At 41.8% G+C, this 24,455-nt stretch overlaps 1 protein-coding gene, 1 non-coding gene, 1 pseudogene and 2 gene segments (V, D, J or C); 1 reads left to right on the top strand and 4 right to left on the bottom strand.

Moving 5' to 3' along the window:
* Positions 1–24,455, bottom strand: part of LOC134316941 (zinc finger protein 850-like) — a 1,214,164-nt pseudogene that overhangs the window by 177,996 nt on the left and 1,011,713 nt on the right.
* The window catches only part of LOC134317855 (Ig kappa chain V-III region MOPC 63-like), an 89,862-nt gene that overhangs the window by 53,316 nt on the left and 12,091 nt on the right, over positions 1–24,455 (top strand).
* Positions 1–24,455, bottom strand: part of LOC134317445 (Ig kappa chain V-III region MOPC 63-like) — a 68,933-nt gene that overhangs the window by 34,377 nt on the left and 10,101 nt on the right.
* nrm (nurim) lies at positions 4,094–10,190 on the bottom strand. The gene is made up of 4 exons (XM_062998160.1): positions 10,039–10,190; positions 5,638–5,831; positions 5,327–5,503; positions 4,094–4,574 (listed from the first exon to the last, which is right to left on the bottom strand). The coding sequence occupies exons 1-4, from the start codon at positions 10,187–10,189 to the stop codon at positions 4,251–4,253; spliced, it is 846 nt and encodes a 281-aa protein (XP_062854230.1). The 5' UTR covers position 10,190; the 3' UTR covers positions 4,094–4,250.
* trnak-cuu (transfer RNA lysine (anticodon CUU)) lies at positions 9,378–9,450 on the bottom strand. The gene has a single exon. It is a non-coding gene; the product is annotated as a tRNA-Lys (tRNA).

Raw genomic sequence — 24,455 nt, forward strand, 5'->3', positions numbered from 1 at the left:
TCAGAACCACAGAGATGCAAGAGGTTTCTCCTGGAGGTCTGAAGTTAAAATCATTAGTTTATGCTCAGTGACAGTATTTTACACACAAAGTTCCCTTGGATTAAACCTAAACCTCCTGTGACCACCTGGAAACGCATTTAACACAAGACTGTATTTAAAAAATGGCAAATTAGCTCAAAATAAATTAACAACGTAGTCATGTTTGTATTAAACTGCTCTGTCGTGACAGACTGGAGATAAACACACTCACACTGACCTCTAGCTTCAACAGTCAGAATGCAGACAGACCTTGCTCTGCATATTCAATTACTCCTGTCCCCTCAGTGGAACACATTAGCCAATCTGTAGTCATCTATAGTTGAAGAAGTGAGGTTTTTTTTATGATCTACTGTCCAGTTATAAATAATAAACTTAGCAGGCGCAGACTTGTCTAAACGATCAGAGGGGCATCATTTAATTTGGGGAGCGTGGTAGATTTTGTAATCAGACTAGAAAGCCACACTGCAGTGACGTGTGGTGGCGGTTCAAACCTACGTTACGTTTTCATCAAACACCAATCCAACTGATTTTACAATTATTGAAATATGAAAACCGATCACGCTTTCAGGGTCACCTGGTGTAGCAGTTCTGGAACGACTGGTTCGAGCAACCCAAACGTACCTAATAATGATATCACTGATTCATCTGAATGATTATTTACATCAGATCGCAAGTAAGACAGAAGCCAATGTATTAAAAGGCAGGAAAATAATAATACGAGATGAGTTCAGTCTTGTAGCTGAAGAAGCAAAAGCAATAAACACTGCTAACGTGTACCAGACACCCAGAATCCTGGTAAAAGTTTAAGATTAATGATTAACCAATCACAACAGTCAATCATGTCTGAAAAATACCAACCAGAATGACTTTAGCATGATCTATAAAAACACTCTCACAATAAACCTGTATCACATCTCCTGCTCTCTCTCTCTCTCTCTCTGAGCTCCGTCATTTAAAAAAATACTGCAATTTAAATACATTCCTGTGAGAACACCTTACATTCAGTCCACAACTCCATACAGAGCAAGAGGTCTGTGAGGTCTGGTCATATGTGTCATCCTTCACCATCTTCTACAAGAGTCGGTGAGTGTGTGTGTGTGGCATACACCAAGTGAACGGTACAGGCCTGAATGCTAGACTTCATTCACTACATTTTGCCAGTATGGGGGCTTTCTAAATCTTATGATGAGGATGAAAATAGTGATGGTACTCTATGGATTGTTAGGAGAATTAGAAACACTTTCATCTTGTGTGTTTAGAATCAGACCTCCAATTTACACAGCTTGATCTAAATCAAACATTTTTATTATTTCAAGAAAATGCAGGACGTGTGGAGGTAAAACCTGTTTCAGATGCCGTTTGCTCCTTTACATTTTCGGCATGTAGCGGACGCTTTTATCCAAAGCGACTTACAGCACTGTGACAGTATACAGTCTGAGCAATTGAGGGATAAGGACTTTGCTCAAGGGCCCAACAGTGGCAACCTGGCAGCAATAAGGCTTGAACCAGCAGACTTTTGGTTACTAGTCCAGTGTTTGCTCCACTCCAGGACAGAAATATTGGCTTGATGCATTTTTTTTCTGATCTCTCGCCGATCGGATCCTTCCATTACTAGAGCACAACGAGCTTTATATAGTAGGCAGTGGAGGCTCTATGGTGAAGGTACTGGAGCATTGATCAGAAGGTTGTAGGCAGTTGTAGCCTAGTGGTTAAGGTACTGGACTAGTAATCCAAAGGTTGCTGGTTCAAGCCCCACCACTGCCAGGTTGCCACTGTTGGGCCCTTGAGCGAGGCCCTTAACCCTCAATTGCTTAGACTGTATACTGTCACAGTACTGCAAGTCTGCTAAATGCCAAAAATGTAAATGTAATGTAAAGGTTGCCATTCAATCCCCAACACTGAATACAATTTAAGCTATCGAGGTTTAAGGGCCTTGCTCATTGGCCGAACGGTGGCAAATTGGCAGTCAGAATTGTAAATGTAAACGTGAACATAAAGATCTGTATTACTTTAACGCAGCTGACCGGACAAATCAAAAGTCCATGTGGCGAGTATTGATGTTCTAAAAGCTTTTACATTTTAAAGCCAGTTCATGTTTATAATGTTTTATTTCATTTGACTTTCCAAATAAAATAAACTAGATGAAGGTGTAGCGCAGGAAGGATGTTCTGAACCAGAGTCAAGGAGTCTCTTGATATATGCTCAATAATCCAGGTACACAAATCCACAAAGTTGAATCGGTTCATCAGTACAACCAGAGCTGAGATCTCGAATATATCGCATCGAAGCTCAGCTCTGCCTACCGGATGAGGCTGAGCGGCCGCATGAACAACGATTGGCCTGTTGTTCAGATATGGGCGGGGCTAAGCCGGATGGGGTCTCTCTCTGCCAGACTGGTGCAATTACGACCTCTGCTGGCTGATTAGAGGCGCCTGCACAGAGATGAGGAAAGAGTGCTCTTACGCCGAGTTCACACTACGCGACTTTCTGATTTGCCGGGTCGCTGTGCAGTTCACACTACACGACTGATGGGTGATAGGGGGGTTTCACACTACACCATCAATCACCAGCTGGAATCACAGGCGAGCTTCTCCGCTCTCCCAAACTACGTTCTATTTTATTTTTTTTACAAAAACACACGTGAGAAGTGACGAGGGGTTTAATGATACCACGTCCAAAAATGCACGTCAAATCAAATAGAAAAATAAATGAATCCGAGTGGATTTGGCAACACGAGCAGCAGGGATTGTTCTATAGTGAGTTGTGTGCCAAAGTATTCTGATATAAACTATATTACGCCCCTGTCCCACCTGTTTACACTCCTTTCCTGCGTTTCCCCTCACACTGTATCTTGCGTTCTCATTGGCTGTTCGACACCGCACTCATTGCCAGTCGGGCAACTCAGATCAGATATCTGACATGATAGAGCCGCTTGTTTACACATAGCGATTAAGAGTCGAGTTTTGATCGCAGAGCGAACGCGGAGTCGTTCCCGAGCCGGCAAATCTAGCGCCGACCAGCGAAAATCAGGGCAAAAATCGTGTAGTGTGAACTAGGCATTAGGGTGTGTCTCTCTGTACACGACGCTAGGTGGCACGACACTCGTCGATGTGTGGGTGATAAGATGCATACGGCTGCTGCCCACATGTCAGAGGGTGCGTGGGTTAGCTTCGATCTCCTCGGTCAGGAGAGGAAGCGTGACGCAATCGGGCAATTGGACGCGCTACAGGGGGAGAAAAAGCATTTTATAAAAAATTCCAGCCGCTCAGGTGGCGCAGCGGTAAAAAGAAACGCGCTGCAACCAGGGCTGGATTCTGAGAGCGTGGTATCGAATCCAGCCTTGCTTTACCGGTTCGAAGCTGAGTGGCTATATGAGCAACGATTGGCCGGTTGCTCATGTGGGCATGTGGGGGGTGGGACAAAGAACCGGATGTGGCTCTCTCTCTGTCAGAATGCGATTGCGTTCTCTGCCGGCTGATTGGAGGCGCTTACACAGAGATGGGAGAGGGTGCCCTTAGGGTGTGTCTCTCCGCATGCAACGCTAGGTGGCGCCAAACTCGTCAATGTGTGGGTGGCAAAGATGCATCTGGCTGCTGCTCGTGTTTCGGAGGGGATACGGGTTAGCTTCAATCACCTCCGTCGGGGCAGGGTTCGGCATAGACAGAGAGGAAGCACGATGCTAATTGAACAATTGAATGCGCTAAAAAGGGGAGAAAAAGGGGTAAAAAAAAAAAATAATAATAAAATAAAATAAAAAAATTTAAAAATAACTTGTGTCCAGATGAACTGATTCAACTTTGTAGAGTCAGGGAGACGAGACTGAGCTGGTTTGAGCACGTGCAGAAGAGGGATGTCAGAGATGTCTGTGGGGAGAAGGGTGCTGGTGGTTGGTGTGACGGGGGAGGATGAACGGACCACTGTGGCGCCCCCTATGGGAGCAGCCAACAGAACGAAGTGATAAATGTGTGTGTGTGTGTGTGTGTGTGTGTAGAATAACCACCTTCAGTCTGACCTCCTACACACCAGTACAGATTCAGGTATCAATACTCTTCAGTTTAGTTTGTTTTGTTAATACTGTATTAAAACGGCCCCGCCCTCACTCTCTAGTTACAAGAGGGAACAGTGGGGTGTGAACACGACCTGTACCGATCAGGCCTGTAGGTGAGGGGGAGTCGATGAGGCTGTGTCCGATCGGTACCGGAACGCTCGGCTCAGTCGAGTTTACGCTGCCCGTCCTTCTCGGTGTTGTTGTTGTGGGTGTCGCCGCCCCCCGCTGGTGTGGAGAAGTGCTGCAGTTTGCTGCGGAGCTGAGCACTCAGGTAGACGTAGTCCTCCGTATCCAGGGAGTGAGCCGTGGCCAGGTAGAGGGTGAGAAAGGCCCCGAACACACACCTGTCCAGGGTCAGGGTGGGTACCAGCCACAGCACCAGCAGCAGCTCCACGCACACCGGGTGGCGCAGGTGAGCGTACAGGCGCTGGGCGCGGGTCGACTTCAGGGAGAGGGGGTCGGCCAAACCCAAACACTCGTAGTACACCTGAGAGAGAGGACGAGATGACGTGAGACGTATACATTAAACCAGCGCCTTGTTTATCAGCTCCACTTACCATATAGAAGCGCTTTGTAGTTCTACAATTACTGACTGTAGTCCATCTGTTTCTCTACATACTTTGTTACCCCCCTTTCACTCTGTTCTACCACCACAGAGCAGGTATTATTTAGGTGGTGGATGATTCTCAGCACTGCAGTGACACTGACATGGTGGTGGTGTGTTAGTGTGTGTTGTGCTGGTATGAGTGGATCTAAACACCTCACTGTTACTGCTGGACTGAGAATCGTCCACCAACCAAAAATATCCAGCCGACAGCGCCCCGTGGGCAGCGTCCAGTGCCCACTGATAAAGGTCTAGAAGATGAGCGACTCAAACAGCAGCGATAGATGAGCGTTCGTCTCTGACTTTACATCTACAAGGTGGACCGACTAGGTAGGAGTGTCTAATAGAGTGGACAGTGAGTGGATCAGACACAGCAGCGCTGTTGGAGTTTTTAAATAGTGTCCACTCATACCAGCACAACACACACTAACACACCACCACCATGTCCGTGTCACTGCAGTGCTGAGAATCATCCACCACCTAAATAATACCTGCTCTGTGGTGGTCCTGACCATTGAAGAACAGGGTGAAAAGGGGTAACAAAGCATGTAGAGAAACAGATGGACTACAGTCAGTAATTGTAGAACTACAAAGTGCTTCTATATGGTAATGTGTGTGTGTGTGTGTGTGTGTACCTGTTTGAGACCCAGCAGTTCCGGATAGTCGAAGATGAGCAGGATGCTGCAGATCAGAGCCCAGCACAGAAAATGCACAATGAAGCAGATAAGGGGGAACCAGATATCCCATGGTGCACTGCGCACCGACCACAGACAGGGGGCGCTGGTCACTGGCTGCCAGTAATGCATCAGCGCCTGTAACACACACACACACACACACACACGCATGAAAAACCCTTCACACGTGCACTTTTAAACCAGTAGGGAATTTAATGTGGATGGTGTGCCTACACCACTAGGGTGAGTGCGCCTGTGACCGTGCATGTTACCTGCAGTGCCAGTGCAGTGGTGAAGCAGTACGCCGCTCGGTTTAACACTCCCAGTACCGACTGCAGTGCTGATTTGATGGGCGCCCATGCCAGCACGCTGTGTTGTAGACTGAACACCAGCAGCAGCGATACATCCACGGCCAGAGCCCTCAGTACCGCGGGATCCCTCAGAGCCGCCGACCACGTCACACCGTCTACGGGCACAATCGGCCATTCGTAAACAACTCGGGACGTCCACATACAGACCGGATCGGCTGGATCTGAGGCCACAGTGGTCCAGGCCACGTATGAATAAAAGGGCGTGTATTTCATGGCACTCGTGTTCACTGATGGTCTAATCTCACCACATTTTTCAGTAACGAGTAATCTAACGCGTTACTATTTCCAATCCAGTAATCAGATTAAAGTTACTTATCCAAGTTACTGTGCGTTACTATTTTTGTCATTTTCCTTAGTGAAAAGATATTTTTGCTTTCTTCTTGGCAGGGGCGGAGCCAGGGGGTGGCCAGTGGTTGCCATGGCCACCATAAAGTAATCTTCGGCCACCCCTCTGGCCCCCCCACCACCGCTTTGCCGGCAATTTTTTTGCGGCAGCATTTCTGCAGGCAGGAGCAGCGCACCTCAGATGAGTAGTTCTTCACCAAAACAGTGCAGTAATACACTCAACATAAATGTCAACCACCAACACCATTACAGTAGTACAGTAGTACTATTTAGTAGTGTTCGTGGCGCGCTACGAGTAAAAGCGCCAGCTGGCTCTGCGCATTCCAGTGTTGCCAGATTGGGCGATTATCCGCCAAATTGGGGGATTTTGTTGGAAAACAATTTAATAGCAGGTAAATAACAATTCTATTTAAAAGAAAATCTTCCGTTTTAAGAAGCTCCAGCATTGAAAAAGGATATTAAAAGTAAAGTCAATTTTCAATGCTGATTTAGCGTAATAGTGTTGGTCAGTCTGTATCATATTCTTGAAAGAAAATTAAAATTTGTTTTCCATGCATTCACACTAGCATGTTCTGGGATTCAGTTGAGTCTCATCAGTACACACAAGTTGGCAGCCAAATGATAAAGTATTGCAAAGGAATATCTTTGAAATATTCCGCATTATATAACTAATAAAGTAACTTGTAATCTAACTTAGTTACTTTTAAAATCAAGTAATCCATAAAGTAACTAAGTTACTTTTTAAAGGAGTAATCAGTAATCCGATTACTTTTTCAAGGTAACTAAGCCATCACTGGTCGTGTTCTGGGAATGCAGGGATTTCTGCACTTGTTCATAGATTTTCTTTTTTAGGAATGAATATTAAATCATTTCATTATTTAAAGCATTTTGGTTTATTTCTGCTTGGTTGCGCCCTCGTCTTCACAGACAGTTGAGGTTACAAAAGGAAAAATGCAAAAATGGTACAAACTGGCTACTGATGAATGAAAACTTTCTAGATTAGCGGTGCTTTAGGCGGGCTGAGGCGTAGCTCTGGGAACAGACCGCGAATTAAAGACACAGTGGCCACATTTCATGGCAAATTGAAGAAGCAAGACTGCCATGAAATACTTAAGCAATAGAACACTTGAGGTCGTGTGTTATCGCGAATAACACCTCAAGTGTTCTATTGCTTTTATACAACAGTTTTTACAAAATAAAGAAAGAAAATAGATCAAAGAAGCCCTGAATTTCATAATAAATATGCTTTAATATTGACGATACCTTCCGCCAAAAAGTAGTTCCACAACGAATGAGTTGCTGCTATGCGACGGTAAAAATTCCTACGCTGCCTTAACACAGTCGGCTAAAAAGGCAAATAGTTTACCACTACAAAGTAACGCTAGTTTGGAATAAAAATAATAAGCGAAGATGAAAGGAAAAGGAGAAAAAGCTAAAAATAAAATTAATTAAGAATTAAAAGATAGAACTTAGTTATTTATTAGAGTTATTGTTTGTTTATTAAGATTTTAACGCCATGTTTTACACTGTGGCTACATTCATGACAGGAAACGGGAGTTTATCTTCACACAAGGTTCATCAGTTCACAAGGTTATATCCAACACACTCATGGACAATTTAGCATCTCTAATTCACCTCACTTGCACGTCTTTGGACTGTGGGAGGAAACCCACGCGGACACGGGGAGAACATGAAGACTCCACACACTCGCCCGGGGATCGAACCCAGGACCTTCTTGCTGTGAGGCGACGGCGCTTCCCACTTAGCCACCGTGCCGCCCTTATTAGCGTTATTGCGTTATTTGTAGATGTTAATCTGCACACTTCCGTTCATCGTGCAGTTAGAAAAAAAAAGGCTGCTCTGTAGGATGTGGCAACGCGTCAGCGGAGTAACACAGTTGTGGTGTGAAAAGGCCGTGTGCTGTTATCACCAATATCGTTAGAACGCTTCTCAACCGATCAGATTGTAAGGTCGGAACTAACTGTTGTATAAACGTTACTCAGATGCAGGGTTGCCAACCGTCCCGTAAAATACGGAATCGTTCCTTATTTGAAAACTAAACGCGGTGTTCCGTATTGAACTGATGCGGGACGAGTAGCGCAGTGGGCAGAGCTCATCGTGCGTATTTCTCCGCCCTAGGTTCGAATCCGGCTTAGGGCGAAACTAAAGTAACACAGGCAGGGCCGGCGCTATGGGGGCGCCGGGGTGGGCATTACCCCCCTCCAGATGGCATTACCCTGCCCTCTTAATGCCCGGTTCACACTACACGACTTCTGCCCAGATTTTCGCTCGGCGGCCGGTCGGCGCTAGAGTCTCCGGCTCGGGAGCAACTCGGCGATCGAAACTCGGCTCTCGATCGCTACGTGTGAACTGCCCAACGACTCGATCCGAGCGATTCGCCGAGTGAAACGAGATTTCCAGCACGTCAGATATCTCAATCTGAGTTGCACAACTGGTAACGAGTGACGTGTCGAACAGCCAATGAGAGCGCAGGATACGGTGCGAGGGGAAACGCAGGAGAGGAGTGTAAACAGGTGGGACAGGGGCGTAATATAGTTTATATCAGAATACATCAGCACACACACACACGTTTTACAGTATTTCTGACCTGATCGTTCTCTACAGAACATAATACCCACGCTGCATTGCAAAAATATTTATTAACCTCCAACTCACTACAGAACGATCCATACTGTTCGTGTTGCCAAATCCACTGAGATTCATTTATTTTTCCTCCTTGATTTTACACAAACTTTGATCGTTTGCTACTTGTTGACGTGCATGTTTAGACGTGGTGTCGTTAAACCTCTCGTCACTTCTCACGTGTGTTATCGTGACAGAACGTAGTTCGTGAGACCAGAGAAGCTCGCCTGCGATTCCGGGTGGTGATAGATGGTGTAGTGTGAAACCTCTACTTAGAAGCGCTTCAGACGTTCTTTTGTGCCAAGCGCCATCAGACTGCATAACAAGAGCAGAATACACAGACTGTCCCCCCCCTACAGTAACTCAAGATCTCCCCCCCACCCTGGACTCTATGTTTCATTATTCACACATATAGTATATATAGTATATATGGTGTTTTTATTATATTGTTGTAATTACCATACTGCTGTATAATAGTAATTTTTGTATAGTTTATTTATTTTATTCTACTCTATTTTTATTTACTGTATTTACTGTACTTACACAATAAAGCAATCTTATGTTAATATTGAAACTTTCTGTTTGACTGGTTTAAATGTGGAAAAGAGACCAGATACATCTGGAAAATAAGAATAAAAACAGTAAAACTGAGTCGCCCAACGTGGGGCTCGAACCCACGACCCTGAGATTAAGAGTCTCATGCTCTACCGACTGAGCTAGCCGGGCTGTGCAGCACCCATCACTTTACTGCTCTATATTCTGTTATATATTAAATAATGTTCCATTATATATATTATATATTCATAACAGCACCAGATAACCGGAATACTGTTACATTTATATAACGCTATACCGTACACCTTACACCATTTCACTCTTTACTACAACTAAACCACAAAGTTACGAACTAACGAGTCTCATCGCTGTATAACCGTCTTATTAACTGGCTTGTGTTTTTAATTTAGCTCATGATTATTCCATTTAGATTAATATTTATAGACAAACTCTCTGCACGGAACACCGTTACTGTTAACAGTAATCCGTACAACAAGGTCAAGGCTTTTAATCACAATAGAATTATCCATGAATTCCGCTCCGAGCGGTGAAACACACAAAAAAAACAAGAGACGCACTTCACATGTGCGATGATTTATTATTAAACTTTACATAAGTATTAAGTAAAATATTATATAAAAGTAAACCGTGCGGAATACCGTGACGGTGCGTAACCTAGTAACACACGCCCAAACAGACCCAATCAAACCCAAACCGGAAGAGAATAACGTTCAACTAAACGCATTTAAAACAGCTTACCTCGGCACAACGGCGCCCCGCCGGTTATATTGTGATAAATGGGGCGAAACGACACAAACCGGACAAAATCCGCTCCGGTCAGGAACACGAAAATAAAGTTTAATAAAGAAACAACACACAGCGCTGAATTCCGAACCGTAACCGTCGCCATGATCGTCCGCTCGCTCTATATTTAAATCAATACACTCACAGGTTTAGTCCCAAATTACATCCTAACCGATCTATAGTGCACTACATAGCGCACACATTCCATATCATGTACCAAGTATAGGGCACCTATGTAGCGCCGATAGAGCGATTTGAGATACGGCCCGGTCTTACTTCCTGAACCTGTGGCTGAAGTTGTCATTCTAACCACACGGTGGCGACAAAGACCGGATAAAAAAAGAGCATTCAGAACACGTACAAACATTTACATTTATGGCATTTAGCAGACGCTTTTTTATCCAAAGCGACTTACAGTCTAAGCAATTAAGGGTTAAGGGCCTCGCTCAAGGGCCCAACAGTGGCAACCTGGCAGCGGTGCGGTTTGAACTGGCGACCTTCTGCTTACTAGTCCAGTTTCTTAACCTACAGTCTACAACTGTCCCGAACATGCAGTACATTTATGGGTGATTGGGTGATTCTTCAATTGGGGGAACTTTTACGTCCCTAGGTTACACATTTGTGTTAAAAATACTTTATTACAAAGCAAATATTTTAGGTATTAAAAAGATCATTCATTGCATCACTAAAAAAATTACATACCAAAATAATTATTATTTCCATTTTTAAACATCAATATTTTGCTACTTTGGCCTTGTCCCCAACCCAGACTTTAAAACTTCTCTGCTCTAATAAAATGCTAAAAAGTCATCAATTCATTATAAAAATCACAACATGAGTTTTATAATAACTAAAAAAGAAACAAAATGTAATTTTTGTTTTCATATTTGTACAACCTGTGCATATTTTTGAGCAATATATTACTGTCCCCGACATTATCGTCATTACCGCAACAGTTTATGGTTTCTGTAGGGAATCATTTGAAGGTAACACTTGTTTATGTTGTAACCATGGAAACAAAGACTCGCAAGGAAGCACATGCCAGCCATGAGAGAAGATTGACATTTTAATGTCTGGAAATGTGAGTAATTTAATCATGTATTCCTCCCGATCATAGAGTATATTTATTCAGCGTCATTACCATTTACATCAATATGGCAGTACTTTACCAAAAAAAAAAAAAATCATCTTGTACTAGCTGTTGACTAGCTTTAGCAAATCCATGGCCTAGCTAGTTTTTTTCTTAAAAAAAAAGTAAAAATTGTCATTACCGCAACACGTCATTACCAACACATGATGACATTTTGCTATGCCACTTCACAGATAAATATAAAATATTAAAATTAAATTGTAGCCATCATTAAGTCTTTGCTCTAAAGCATGTAAGCATTAACTTGACATAATTAAAACTAAATTATTACTCATTTTATTTTTCAAAAGTTAAGATGGTAAAAAGAGCCCGCAATTGAAGAATCACCCATAAATAACAATTATTCTAAAGATTTCAGTAATTAATTCAGTATAAGAAGTACAAGACAGCGCGAGAAATTACATTTAAGTCATATAAAACAAGGAAGAACACATTTAATGGTTATGCAAATTGGTGTAAGTAAGTAAATCATGATTATAAAACGGATAGTTCCGGTCCTAAAATCTGATTGGCTGAGCTGCGTTCGAAGCCGATGTAAAATCCCCGATAAACGCACACCTATGACCACCTCATATCATTCCATATTAATACGCCACTGAATAGCAAAAAGTGAATGTTATTTTCGCCCTCGTGTTGCCTAGCAACACTGTTACTCGAACTATTTTGCATCGCGGAAGAATGCTTTATTGTAAATTTATACACAATAAATACATTTATGAATTAAACATTGTTGTATTTATTATATTTTATGTTGACCGCCGTTTTATAAAAGCAATAAGCCACTCGAGACCGTGCATTACTGTTATGATTTTAGCACGGGGAAAGAAGTTTTAGGCACTCCGCTTCGCGTAATGCACGGCCTCTCGTGGCTTATTGCTTTATTATAAAGCACTCTTAAAACAACTTACATTGACAAAGTGCTGTACATCGAACAAGCATACATTATGTTAAAAAAAGTAAAAGCAAATAAAAATACAGAGTAAGAGAGAAAATAAAACAAATAAAAATAGGCTAAACAATTAAAATTAACACAGCTCCTCACTGTTCAAATGCCAGCTTATAAAGGTATATTTTTAGGAGTGATTTAAAAACAGCGGCCGAAGGTGCTTGTGGAATAGTAGGAGGTAGAGTGTTCCATAGCCTCGGAGCATAAACTGCAAATGCACGATCACCTTTTAGCTTCAAACGAGCCCTAGGAACAGTCAACAAGTTCTGAGAGGCTGATCTTAAAGATCGCTGTGTGGTTGCGGGAGAGAGCATACCACTGAGATAAGCCGGGGCTCGACCGTTAAGCGCTTTCAAAACAACTAAAAGCACTTTAAACTGAATCCTGTGTTGAACAGGCAGCCACTGTAGTGAGGCAAGGATGGGTGTAATATGTGTGACTACTAACAAACCAGAAACACCAGAACAACATTTACTTTATTATCATTATAATCTAAAACAGGGTCATATACACATCCTCCATCAGTGAGCCAAGAAAATGTTTGTTTGTTAAGATTAAGGTCATGGCTTTACGGTGGCCGAGAAGTGCAAAACAAATTAACATTTTAGAAAACAAAATTACAAAAAATTCCCCCCAAAAAAAAAAAAAACTAATTTACAAGAGCTAAAACACTTTTACCAATGGTTTGTTTTTCTTGTGGGAAGTTTTTAGATTGTTTAAAAGTGCATCTCTATCTACCGTCCGCTCTTCTAAACATCTAAGGAATTCTCACAAGAAAAACACAAGCGGCCCAACTGGCTGAAATAATGAACACAAAATGGACAAAACATTGTTTATTAGGGACGGAACATTTGATACCGAGGCTCTGAAGCTTGTTTCACTTTTGTAACACTGGACTCAGTGTATCGGAGCTCGTATTAAACCAGCAGGAATGTGGGGGACTGATTCAAAGCTTTGGTGCTTTTATCTCACTGACTATATAGGAGACAGTCAAACTAGGGTTGCCAACCGTCCCGTAAAATACGGAATCGTTCCTTATTTGGAGACTAAACGTGGTGTTCTGTATTGAAGTGATACTGGACGCTTTGTTCCGTACTTGTATCAATGGGAGAGAAATGCTGCAGATTAGACTGAGACGGGGTGATGTGTATGAAACAGAAGGAAAATGCTGCTACTGCGGGAATTAGAAAGCGTTTGGTTATTATTTTAAGTAGTGTTCGCTTTTAGTCTTAGTAACGCCGTGTGTGCGCAGGCTTATCAGCGTAACAACCTGTTTATTACACCGCTGTTTGAGTAGCACAGTGGGCAGAGCGCATATTTGTTCGCCCCAGGTTCGACAAGTGAAACTAAAGTAACACAAGCAGGGCCGGTGCTAAAGAAAAAAATGTTACATGATGTTCTTTATGTTGTTTTGCCTAAAATATGGTTCTGACTTATTATTATAAAGAATGAAAATAATAAATGTTAAACAGCCTAAATAAAACACTTGGATAATGTTCCTATGACGGTGTAAGAACCGTTATATTTTTTATAGGTGCAACCCTAACCACCTAACCCATGCAGACACAGAGAGAACATGCAAACTCCACACAAGAAGGACCTGGGCGGCTCCACTTGGGATGTGAACCCATGATCTTCTTGCTTTGAGGCAACAGTGCTATCCACCGAGCCACCTCCAAGAAAATGAGTTTTTTTTTCTTATGTCAGTGTCAGGTTCATTTTACGTAGCTGGTGGTCATAAACCAGAAGAAGAGCTTCAAATTGTAATTTGTTTATTGTTCAGACCATAATGCAACTGGGACTATGGAAAGCTTAAGTTTTTATTATTTTTTTTTTCTAAATTCAGTTAGAATGTAGACAGTATCATTGTGACATAAACGTGTGTGAATATGCATTAGTATGTGAGGTCAAATTAATTTAATTTGTTTATATAGATCCATTTCTGCATTCCAGACCTGCAACACATTCCAAAAAATGGGATGGTAAAGCATTTTTACTTTAAACCTTTCACAACTTTACATTTTAAGCATTTAGCAGATGCCTTTATCCAAAGCGACCTACATTACAGTATACAATCTGAGCAATTGAGGGTTAAGGGCCTTGCTCAAGGGCCCAACAGCAGCAACCTGGCAGTGGTGAGGCTTGAACCAGCAACCTTTTGATTACTAGTCCAGTACCCTAACCACTGGGCTACGGCTTGCCCTACATCTATACAGTCTAGCTTGCCCTCTACCAATTTGTCCACTTAACTAATGCTCTAAACATACAAAAGTAAAATATGGTGTTCCAGAAGAGGCTGTCATATTTCAGTCCAGACTGTGGTAAAGTCTGTTTTTGTTAGAAATTATTAATATGCTTTGTTTAAATTTCATTTATTTAAAGTATCCTCTAGGCCACCAAAAGAGGATGGAGTTGCTTGTTGCATCTGGTTCTTTTTAAGGTTTATTCCTTGTCATTTTAAGGACATTTCTCCTTGCCATGGTTTCCCCTCGACTTGCTTAAGAGGGTTTTTGGTTGTGGCACAGAATAGAGCATAATGTTTATTACACCTTGGTTGGAGATTTGAGCAAGGACTCGAGGACATTTGGGGAATTTGATTTATTGTAATATTTATTTAAATAATGTAAATCTTTCTCTACACAGCTGTAGAGGAAATCTAATCTTCACCGTCTGATATATTATCCATCCATCAAAAATGCTTTTGACCTTTATTCATTTTTCTGTATGATTTTATTAGAATGGTGAAATCGCTGAACGTGTCACAGATGTAACACTGCCACCACGTGGATGCAGAACTATCAGCTCAAACGTGTTGAAGCATGGCTGGATTACTGACCGGGCCAGTGGGGCCAGCGCCCAGGGGCCCTTGAGGTCAGGGGGCCCCGGGGGGGGGGTCCATGGGCAACTCTTTGCCCAGGGGCCCAGACTATCCTTAATCCGTCCTTGTGTTGAAGTATTACATTCAGAAAAACTGGGTGAAAATACTCTACATGACCAAAAGTACTTGGACACCTGATTATGAGCATGTTCCACATCCCATCCCAAAGCCACGGGCATTAATATACAGTTGATTGTATAAACCTGTTAGCAATGGGTGTGGCTGAAAAACCTGAAATGGATTTACCCTTTAAATCTCTTCCTAATTCCATGTCATGTTTTGGCAGGAAGTTCTGGCTCTCCAGCACAAAAAGTGAATGTCACCCTGAACTCCAGTCTGTTTTCTTTCCACATACACCACAATTATATTAAAAAAAATAATTAATGAGCAGAAAGAATTACACTAAACCAAACTGGGATGCTAGTTGATGGAACAAACAAACCACATTTAGATCATTTGATCAGTAAAAAAAAAAGAGAGTACAGAGAGTGTAGACGAAAATCCACCTCCTAACATCATTCAGATGAAAGTTTGTGTATAGTTACGTTGTAGGTATACAGTTACTGACAGCAGTTCTGCACAATTTACCAGCTCCTTTCTACCCCATCCATCAGTAAACAAGATAGAATTATGAAACCAGTGTGAAGGCTAGCAGCTCCCAGATAGAACTGAACATGGAGACACTTCCACATGCTTCTACAATGGAGTTTCAGTTCTACACAATGCTGCATTTCTGTCTTTCCTCTGTTCAGTGTCCTGTTGCTCTTCCTGTAGTTTTGCTGTGCTGAAATAAAGCTTGATTTTGGACATTGTCTGGTCTTTTCTTCTAGTTCATCATCATGATGAGTGTTAGGAGAGAAGATCTTTAGCTGGAGATTCAGTGCTGTGTGTTGTGCTTCAGTGAGTTTGGATGAAGGAAGTTGAACATCTGGTGAAAGTGCTGCTCTATTCTGGGAGAAAGCAGATCACTCAGCCGTCTTCATGCAAATCTCACTTTCACCCCCATGTTCTCTCACTTTAGCTTCTACTCATTATAATTAGCTGATTTTGGTTGGTTGTTGGGGGGCTGGTTTCACTTCCTAAAATTAATGCTGCAATTGTGACATAAACGTGTGTGAATATGCATTAGTATGTGAGGTCAAATTAATTTAATTTGTTTATATAGATCCATTTCTGCATTCCAGACCTGCAACACATTCCAAAAAATGGGATGGTAAAGCATTTTTACTTTAAACCTTTCACAACTTTACATTTTAAGCATTTAGCAGATGCCTTTATCCAAAGCGACCTACATTACAGTATACAATCTGAGCAATTGAGGGTTAAGGGCCTTGCTCAAGGGCCCAACAGCAGCAACCTGGCAGTGGTGAGGCTTGAACCAGCAACCTTTTGATTACTAGTCCAGTACCCTAACCACTGGGCTACGGCTTGCCCTACATCTATACAGTCTAGCTTGCCCTCTACCAATTTGTCCACTTAACTAATGCTCTAAACATACAAAAGTAAAATATGGTGTTCCAGAAGAGGCTGTCATATTTCAGTCCAGACTGTGGTAAAGTCTGTTTTTGTTAGAAATTATTAATATGCTTTGTTTAAATTTCATTTATTTAAAGTATCCTCTAGGCCACCAAAAGAGGATGGAGTTGCTTGTTGCATCTGGTTCTTTTTAAGGTTTATTCCTTGTCATTTTAAGGACATTTCTCCTTGCCATGGTTTCCCCTCGACTTGCTTAAGAGGGTTTTTGGTTGTGGCACAGAATAGAGCATAATGTTTATTACACCTTGGTTGGAGATTTGAGCAAGGACTCGAGGACATTTGGGGAATTTGATTTATTGTAATATTTATTTAAATAATGTAAATCTTTCTCTACACAGCTGTAGAGGAAATCTAATCTTCACCGTCTGATATATTATCCATCCATCAAAAATGCTTTTGACCTTTATTCATTTTTCTGTATGATTTTATTAGAATGGTGAAATCGCTGAACGTGTCACAGATGTAACACTGCCACCACGTGGATGCAGAACTATCAGCTCAAACGTGTTGAAGCATGGCTGGATTACTGACCGGGCCAGTGGGGCCAGCGCCCAGGGGCCCTTGAGGTCAGGGGGCCCCGGGGGGGGGGTCCATGGGCAACTCTTTGCCCAGGGGCCCAGACTATCCTTAATCCGTCCTTGTGTTGAAGTATTACATTCAGAAAAACTGGGTGAAAATACTCTACATGACCAAAAGTACTTGGACACCTGATTATGAGCATGTTCCACATCCCATCCCAAAGCCACGGGCATTAATATACAGTTGATTGTATAAACCTGTTAGCAATGGGTGTGGCTGAAAAACCTGAAATGGATTTACCCTTTAAATCTCTTCCTAATTCCATGTCATGTTTTGGCAGGAAGTTCTGGCTCTCCAGCACAAAAAGTGAATGTCACCCTGAACTCCAGTCTGTTTTCTTTCCACATACACCACAATTATATTAAAAAAAATAATTAATGAGCAGAAAGAATTACACTAAACCAAACTGGGATGCTAGTTGATGGAACAAACAAACCACATTTAGATCATTTGATCAGTAAAAAAAAAAGAGAGTACAGAGAGTGTAGACGAAAATCCACCTCCTAACATCATTCAGATGAAAGTTTGTGTATAGTTACGTTGTAGGTATACAGTTACTGACAGCAGTTCTGCACAATTTACCAGCTCCTTTCTACCCCATCCATCAGTAAACAAGATAGAATTATGAAACCAGTGTGAAGGCTAGCAGCTCCCAGATAGAACTGAACATGGAGACACTTCCACATGCTTCTACAATGGAGTTTCAGTTCTACACAATGCTGCATTTCTGTCTTTCCTCTGTTCAGTGTCCTGTTGCTCTTCCTGTAGTTTTGCTGTGCTGAAATAAAGCTTGATTTTGGACATTGTCTGGTCTTTTCTTCTAGTTCATCATCATGATGAGTGTTAGGAGAGAAGATCTTTAGCTGGAGATTCAGTGCTGTGTGTTGTGCTTCAGTGAGTTTGGATGAAGGAAGTTGAACATCTGGTGAAAGTGCTGCTCTATTCTGGGAGAAAGCAGATCACTCAGCCGTCTTCATGCAAATCTCACTTTCACCCCCATGTTCTCTCACTTTAGCTTCTACTCATTATAATTAGCTGATTTTGGTTGGTTGTTGGGGGGCTGGTTTCACTTCCTAAAATTAATGCTGCACCCCTTTAGAAATGTGAATAAACACTTCTTGCTGTAACACTAAGAAATCATGAAGAAATGAAGCATTAAGGTCATCACACATACACACGTTCTTTTATTCACCTTCAGGAGGAAAGATCAGACCTCAGAGTAAATACATGTGAATAAGGAGAACATCAGTAGTACCAACACTAGATATTTTCTCCAAACCAGAAGTTAAAGTTCAGAGGTGATTCCACTCTCAAACAGCAATATGAAGGTTATGTGAAGGAGTTATTTCAGATTGTTCCTTTCAACACCAACCACGTCCACATATTTATGCTCCTTCATTCATTATTACACTTCTGTCTGAGGTGTGAAGAACATTTAAAGATCCTTTAAAATTGCATCTATCAAAAGTTTTTGATCTTTAGATATTTTTGTCTGTGGCTTTATTAGAATGATAAAATCCTTAAATGTGTCACTCATAGATGTAATACTGCCACCTTGTGGTCACAGAACTGTCAGCTAAAACACATGAAAGATTTACATGAAGAAAAACTAAAAATATACTACATGACCAAACATATGAACACCTGACCATGACCATGCAGGACAATGTATTTTAAAACCACAGTCTCCACTAGGGGTGGACGATATGGCCCTAAAATAATATCACGATATTTCAGGGTATTTTTGCGATAACAATATTTTTGGCGATATAACAAAACACTGAAAAATGTTTTATTCATTTAAGAAAACACTTTTGCAAAAAATTATGTTCAAAGTTCACTTCGTAGAAATATGTAAGAATTACGCACACTTTTCTGTATTCTGTCTTTCCAATAAAAATAATGTAACATAAATAATGTAGTGCACTGTTAGGCTAAGATAAGGCTTTGTGGTTCTGCTCGACCACATGTCCGTGGTCGAAGCGTATTAGTCTGCACAAGACATTGAGGCTGCTAGCTGATCACGGCATTTTTCATACATGTCCAGGAGTGCTGTTATTCAAAAATACTGCCTTGTAGGGATGCTGTATCTCTGGTCTAGCTTTTTAATAAGCTGGACAAAGCCTTGCTTCTCAACAGTTTCAATCGGCATCAATTTGTCATTACATGCTTCCTACATACTTTACATATTACCGTGGTTTATTGTGCATCTGATATTTTGTAACCAAACCACCTCCACACTACTGAACTCGCTCCCCTTTTTGGCAGTAACGGAGTCAGACAATTTCCATAGGGGTGGCCAGACTGAGACCATTGCTCACACAGGGGTGGTCACTTTTTATGTGGTCACTCACTCATTTATCTATACAAGCAGTGAGTGCTATGTAGAATTACATCATGAAGACCCACATAATAAGCTTTTTGTTCTCTTCATTTTCCCTGACAATTGAAAAACCAAAATATAGCAACCATAACATTCTGAGGAAGAAAGATATTCCTTTGCAATACTTTATCATTTGGCTGCCAACTTGTGTGTAATAATGACACTCAATTGAACCCCAGAACATACTAGTGTGAATGCATGGAAAACTAATTTTAAATTTTCTTTCAACAATATGATACAGACTAACCAACACTATTAAGCTAAATCAGCATTGAAAATTGACTTTACTTTTAATAGCCTTTTTCAATGCTGGAGCTTCTTAAAACGGAATATTTTCTTTTAAATAGAATTGGTTTTTATCTGCTATTTTTCAACAAAACCCACCCAATTTGGCAGATACCACCCAATCTGGTAACACTGGAACGCGCAGAGCCCATTAGTGCCTTTACTCGTAGCGCGCCACAACTACTAATAATAAGTAGTAGTAGTAGTATGTAGTAGTAGTAGTAGTATGTAGTAGTAGTACTAAGTAGTACTACTTCTTCTGTAATTGTGTTAATGGTTGACATTTATGTTCAGTGTATTACTGCACTGTTTTGGTGGAGAACTACTTGTTTGAGGTGCGCTGTTGAATTGGGTCCCTGTTGGAACACCTGCGTGCAGAAATGCTTCCGCAAAAAAGTTGCCGGCAAAGCGGTGGTGGCTTGTTGCTGTGCCCAAATGACCCACGTAATGAACGTACGCCATATGCGTAGCTGCGTGACGTCATTATGTAAACAACGCAGAATATCGCTTTTATCACGATATGGGATTTTTTTTATCGTTTAAAAAATTATACCGGTATTATTGTGAATGATACCCCCCTAGTCTCCACTCTTGTGGGAAGGTTTTCCACAAAAAAATGGAGTTTTTAACATTTCTGCCAATTCAGCTAAAAGACATTTGTCAGACACTGATGTTCAACAAGAACTGATTTATTTCATAAATGTTTAGTGTGGTTAAACATTGTCAGAAGTATGTAGACACCTCCACATACATTTGTTGGACATTAATTCTGAAGATTCAGGCATTAACTCAAAATGTCTCCCACACACCCATCACAGCAGAGATGTTCACAAGTTACAAAATACAGTCAAGTCACAAGTCAATATAACACAGACAAAGCATATATAGTAAATGTGTGTTTTTAATGTGAACATACTGTATATATTAGTTGTTTATTTTTTTATGCTACATCAGTTGACATTGTTTTAGATGCATCAGATGTGTTAAAAAAAATCTGATGGATCTGTAACAAATATTCCAGTTTTAAGGACTGAACATCTAGAGGTGAACAATGAAGTGATGGTGGGTGCAGCTTCTGTGCTGGGATGCTTACAAGCACTAGTAGGTGATTCTGCCCAAAGTTCTGATGATGAAACTCATGTTCAAGTGAATTTGAATTTAATACATTTTAACAAAACAGAACTTTCATATTCATGTATATTTCACTTCATCTCTAGTTCAGCAAAGTTTGCTCCAGATCTGCCATCATTTTGTATCTGTGTTAGTGTGGAAAAAAGAAACAACTTCTTAAAGTTTGTTTCTCTTAAACTGCACACATCTTCTGCTGAGTCCAAAATCCATCCTAGTTTCATAAACACCTGTATTGGAATATGAGGAGTTTATTGTCTGTCACCTCATCTTAACTCGCTTGCTGATTTTTCTGTTACTTAAACAGTCTGTCTCACCCTGACCCGCTTAAGAAACTTGTTTTTCACATATTGACACAGATGCTACTTATCAGATGTTCTTTACATATTTTAGTGGTCAAGTCTGGTCTGGGCAGGTCACCAGTTAAACTTGGCTACATATATATATTTATACACTATATTGCCAAAAGTATTCATCCGCCTTCACACGCATACGAACTTGAGTGACATCCTATTCTTAATCCATAGAGTTTAATATGTCGCCACCCTTTGTAGCTATAACAGCTTCAAATCTTCTGGGAAGGCTTTTCACAAGGTTGAGGAGTGTGTTTATGGGCATTTTTGACCATTCTTTTAGAAGCGCATTTGTGAGATTAGACATTGATGTTGGACGAGAAGGCCTGGCTCCGCTCTAATTCATCCCAATGGTGTTCTATTCCGATCTATACTTGTGTTCAAGTTCTTCCACACTAAACTTGCTCATCCACATCTTTATGGACCTTGCTTTGTGCACTGGTGCGCAGTCATGTTGGACTTCTGAACTAAAGTCTGAAACCTGAAACTCGTACGAGAGCATGAGCAAACAGCACACAAGAAGGCTGACTACAGGAACCACCTGAGATTCAAAATCAGATGCAGACAGAGCAGGATCACACCTAAGGATCAACCTGCAACTCAAATCTTCTGTCAAGGGTCACCGAGCTAGCAAACTCATTCAGAAGGCTCAGAACCAGCTACTGAATAAACATGTGAGAGAAACTAACTTTATGTAATGTCTTAAAAACTAGTGAGGAGTAGATCATACAGAGACTTAAATCACGTCTAGATGAGCCCACTCTCCAACAGATGATTAACTTCACACAAAAGGCTCATCTAGTACAACATAAAAAGTTGAAAATCAGGCAGCAGAAAAAGTTTGACTTTCTGCAGGACAGAAACACCAAAAGACTATGGATGGCCGAAAGAGGAATGAAGGGCAAACACACACTTGTGATGTGGACAAGTGGGTATTGAAAGACATCTTGGCTAAGAGGTTGAATTTCGCTGTTACACCAAAGCAAGTCCCACTGGTGGAACTGATCACAGCCACAGAATCTGTTGCTCAGAATCACAGAAGCATTCTCACCTAGGCGCCGTGCGGAGTGGCTGCCAATTGCAACAGCTCTGTCTTCAGAGACGTTACTTTTAACCTATATTAGGTTGATACTTTACTTACTTCTTATTATGCTTGCTTTCTTTCCTTAACTTTTATTTTTTACATTCATTCTTAGTTTTTGTATTGTTTCAACACGTAGTACATTAGTTACAAGTGCTTTTCTAATCCGGAATGGAGAATAGAACTCGCTTCACCTATTCACGCGAGCAGCTTTTGGAGCTCCGTAAATCTGCTCTACGCTCTGTCGGTGTTATCATTCCTGAAGAACTACGGAGACCGTTCAGAAGATGCAGAGCTGGAATCAAAGAGGAGACGCTACAAGCCCTTCATCCCCTCCATCATCATGGGGAACGTGAGGTCTCTCGGAAATAAGATGGACGAGTTGAACGCGCTGATCGGAACCCAGCCGGAGTATCGGGAGAGCAGTGTGCTGTGTTTCTCTGAGACGTCACACTCACCACTACTTTACCAAACTTTCATCAGTTTGTTAATTGTCCAACAAGGGAAAACAGAGTGCTGGATCTACTTTATGCTAACGTAAAGGATGCCTACAGCTCATCTGCTCTTCCATTGCTGGGAAGATCTGACCACAAGATGGGTCTTAAGACAACCAGTGACAAAGAAAACAATCAGGAAGTGGTCACCAGAGGCAGAGGAGGCTCTGGAGGTCTGCTTTGAGACCATGGACTGGGGAGTCCTGTGTGAATCAGCTGGCTAGGACATTAACAAAATGACAGAATGCATCACTGATTACATAAACTTTTGCACAGACACCATTGTTCCTATCAGACGGGTGCGTTGTTTTCCCAACAACAAACCATGGATCACCAAGGACCTGAAGGAATTGTTGAGTAAAAAAAAAGCAGGCCTTCAGACTAAAGGAAAAAGAGCTGCTAAAGAGTGTGCAGAAGGAACTGAAGGTGAAACTGAGGGAGAATAAGGAGGCCTACAAAAGGAAACTGGAGGGGAAACTACAACAAAATAATACAAAAGAAGTCTGGACTGGAATGAAACAGATTACTGGCCTAAAGACGAAGCAACAAACTGTAGGGGGTAGTTTGGACACAGCAAATGAGCTGAATGTATTTTTAACAGGTTCAGCACAACACCATCCTCCTTCATCAATGGCAGCAACCCCCCCACTCCCTCACAGCCTCCACTTCTTATAAACAACGACTCACACCTTTTCACCCCACAGCCTTATTCTTCTGACAACGATCCATTGCAGGAGGACCCACAGGCTGATGACAGCCATTCACCCCACCTCACTACACATACTTCTTCCGACGACCCATTGCTGGAGGACCCACAGTCTGACAACAGGACATGATTGACTGGGTCTTAGACTACCTGTCTGGAAGACCCCAGTATGTGCAACTTGGGACCTACCAGTCTGATCGCCCGGTCAGTGACATCGGAGCACCACAGGGAACTGTGCTCTCCCCCTTCCTCTTCACTCTGTACACTACCAACTTTCAGTACAGGTCAGACCTCTGCCACATTCAGAAATTTTCTGATGATTGTGTGGTGGTCGGATGTATCAGGGATGGTCAGGAAGGTGAATACAGGGACCTTGTGGACGGCTTTGGCAAGTGGTGCATTAGGAACCATCTGCTCCTGAATGTCTCCAAAACTAAGGAGATGTCTGTGGACAGGAGGAAGGAGGAAGAGGACCGAGACCACCCCTTTTACCATCATGGGTCAGCATGTTGAACAGGTAGACACATACAAGTACTTGGGGTGTCTGGCTTGACAACAGACTGGACTGGAAGGCCAACACAGAGGCTGTGTACAGGAAGGGGATGAGCAGACTCTACCTTCTGAGAAAGCTCAGGTCCTTTAATGTTTTTGCGGGGGCTGTGTTCTTTGCAGCGGTGTGCTGGGGAGGCAGCATCAGAGCAGGAGATGCAAAAAAACTTAATAAACTGATCAGGAAGGCTGGCTCAGTCTTGGGCTGCTCACTGGAAGGCTTTGAGTTGGTGGTCGAAAAGAGGTCTGTAAACAAACTCATTTCCATACTGGACGATACATCACATCCCCTCCATGACCTCCT

The sequence above is a fragment of the Trichomycterus rosablanca genome, chromosome 1, assembly GCF_030014385.1.
Source record: "Trichomycterus rosablanca isolate fTriRos1 chromosome 1, fTriRos1.hap1, whole genome shotgun sequence".
Lineage (NCBI taxonomy): Eukaryota > Metazoa > Chordata > Actinopteri > Siluriformes > Trichomycteridae > Trichomycterus > Trichomycterus rosablanca.

Excerpts from the sequence above, each read along its gene's own strand:
- nrm (XM_062998160.1), bottom strand. The coding sequence starts at position 10,189 with ATGGCGACGGTTACGGTTCGGAATTCAGCGCTGTGTGTTGTTTCTTTA. Across the intron at positions 5,832-10,038 it reads CGGGGCGCCGTTGTGCCGAG|ACGGTGTGACGTGGTCGGCG; the intron begins GTAAGCTGTTTT and ends TTGTGCCCGTAG. Across the intron at positions 5,504-5,637 it reads CCACTGCACTGGCACTGCAG|GCGCTGATGCATTACTGGCA; the intron begins GTAACATGCACG and ends TGTGTGTTACAG.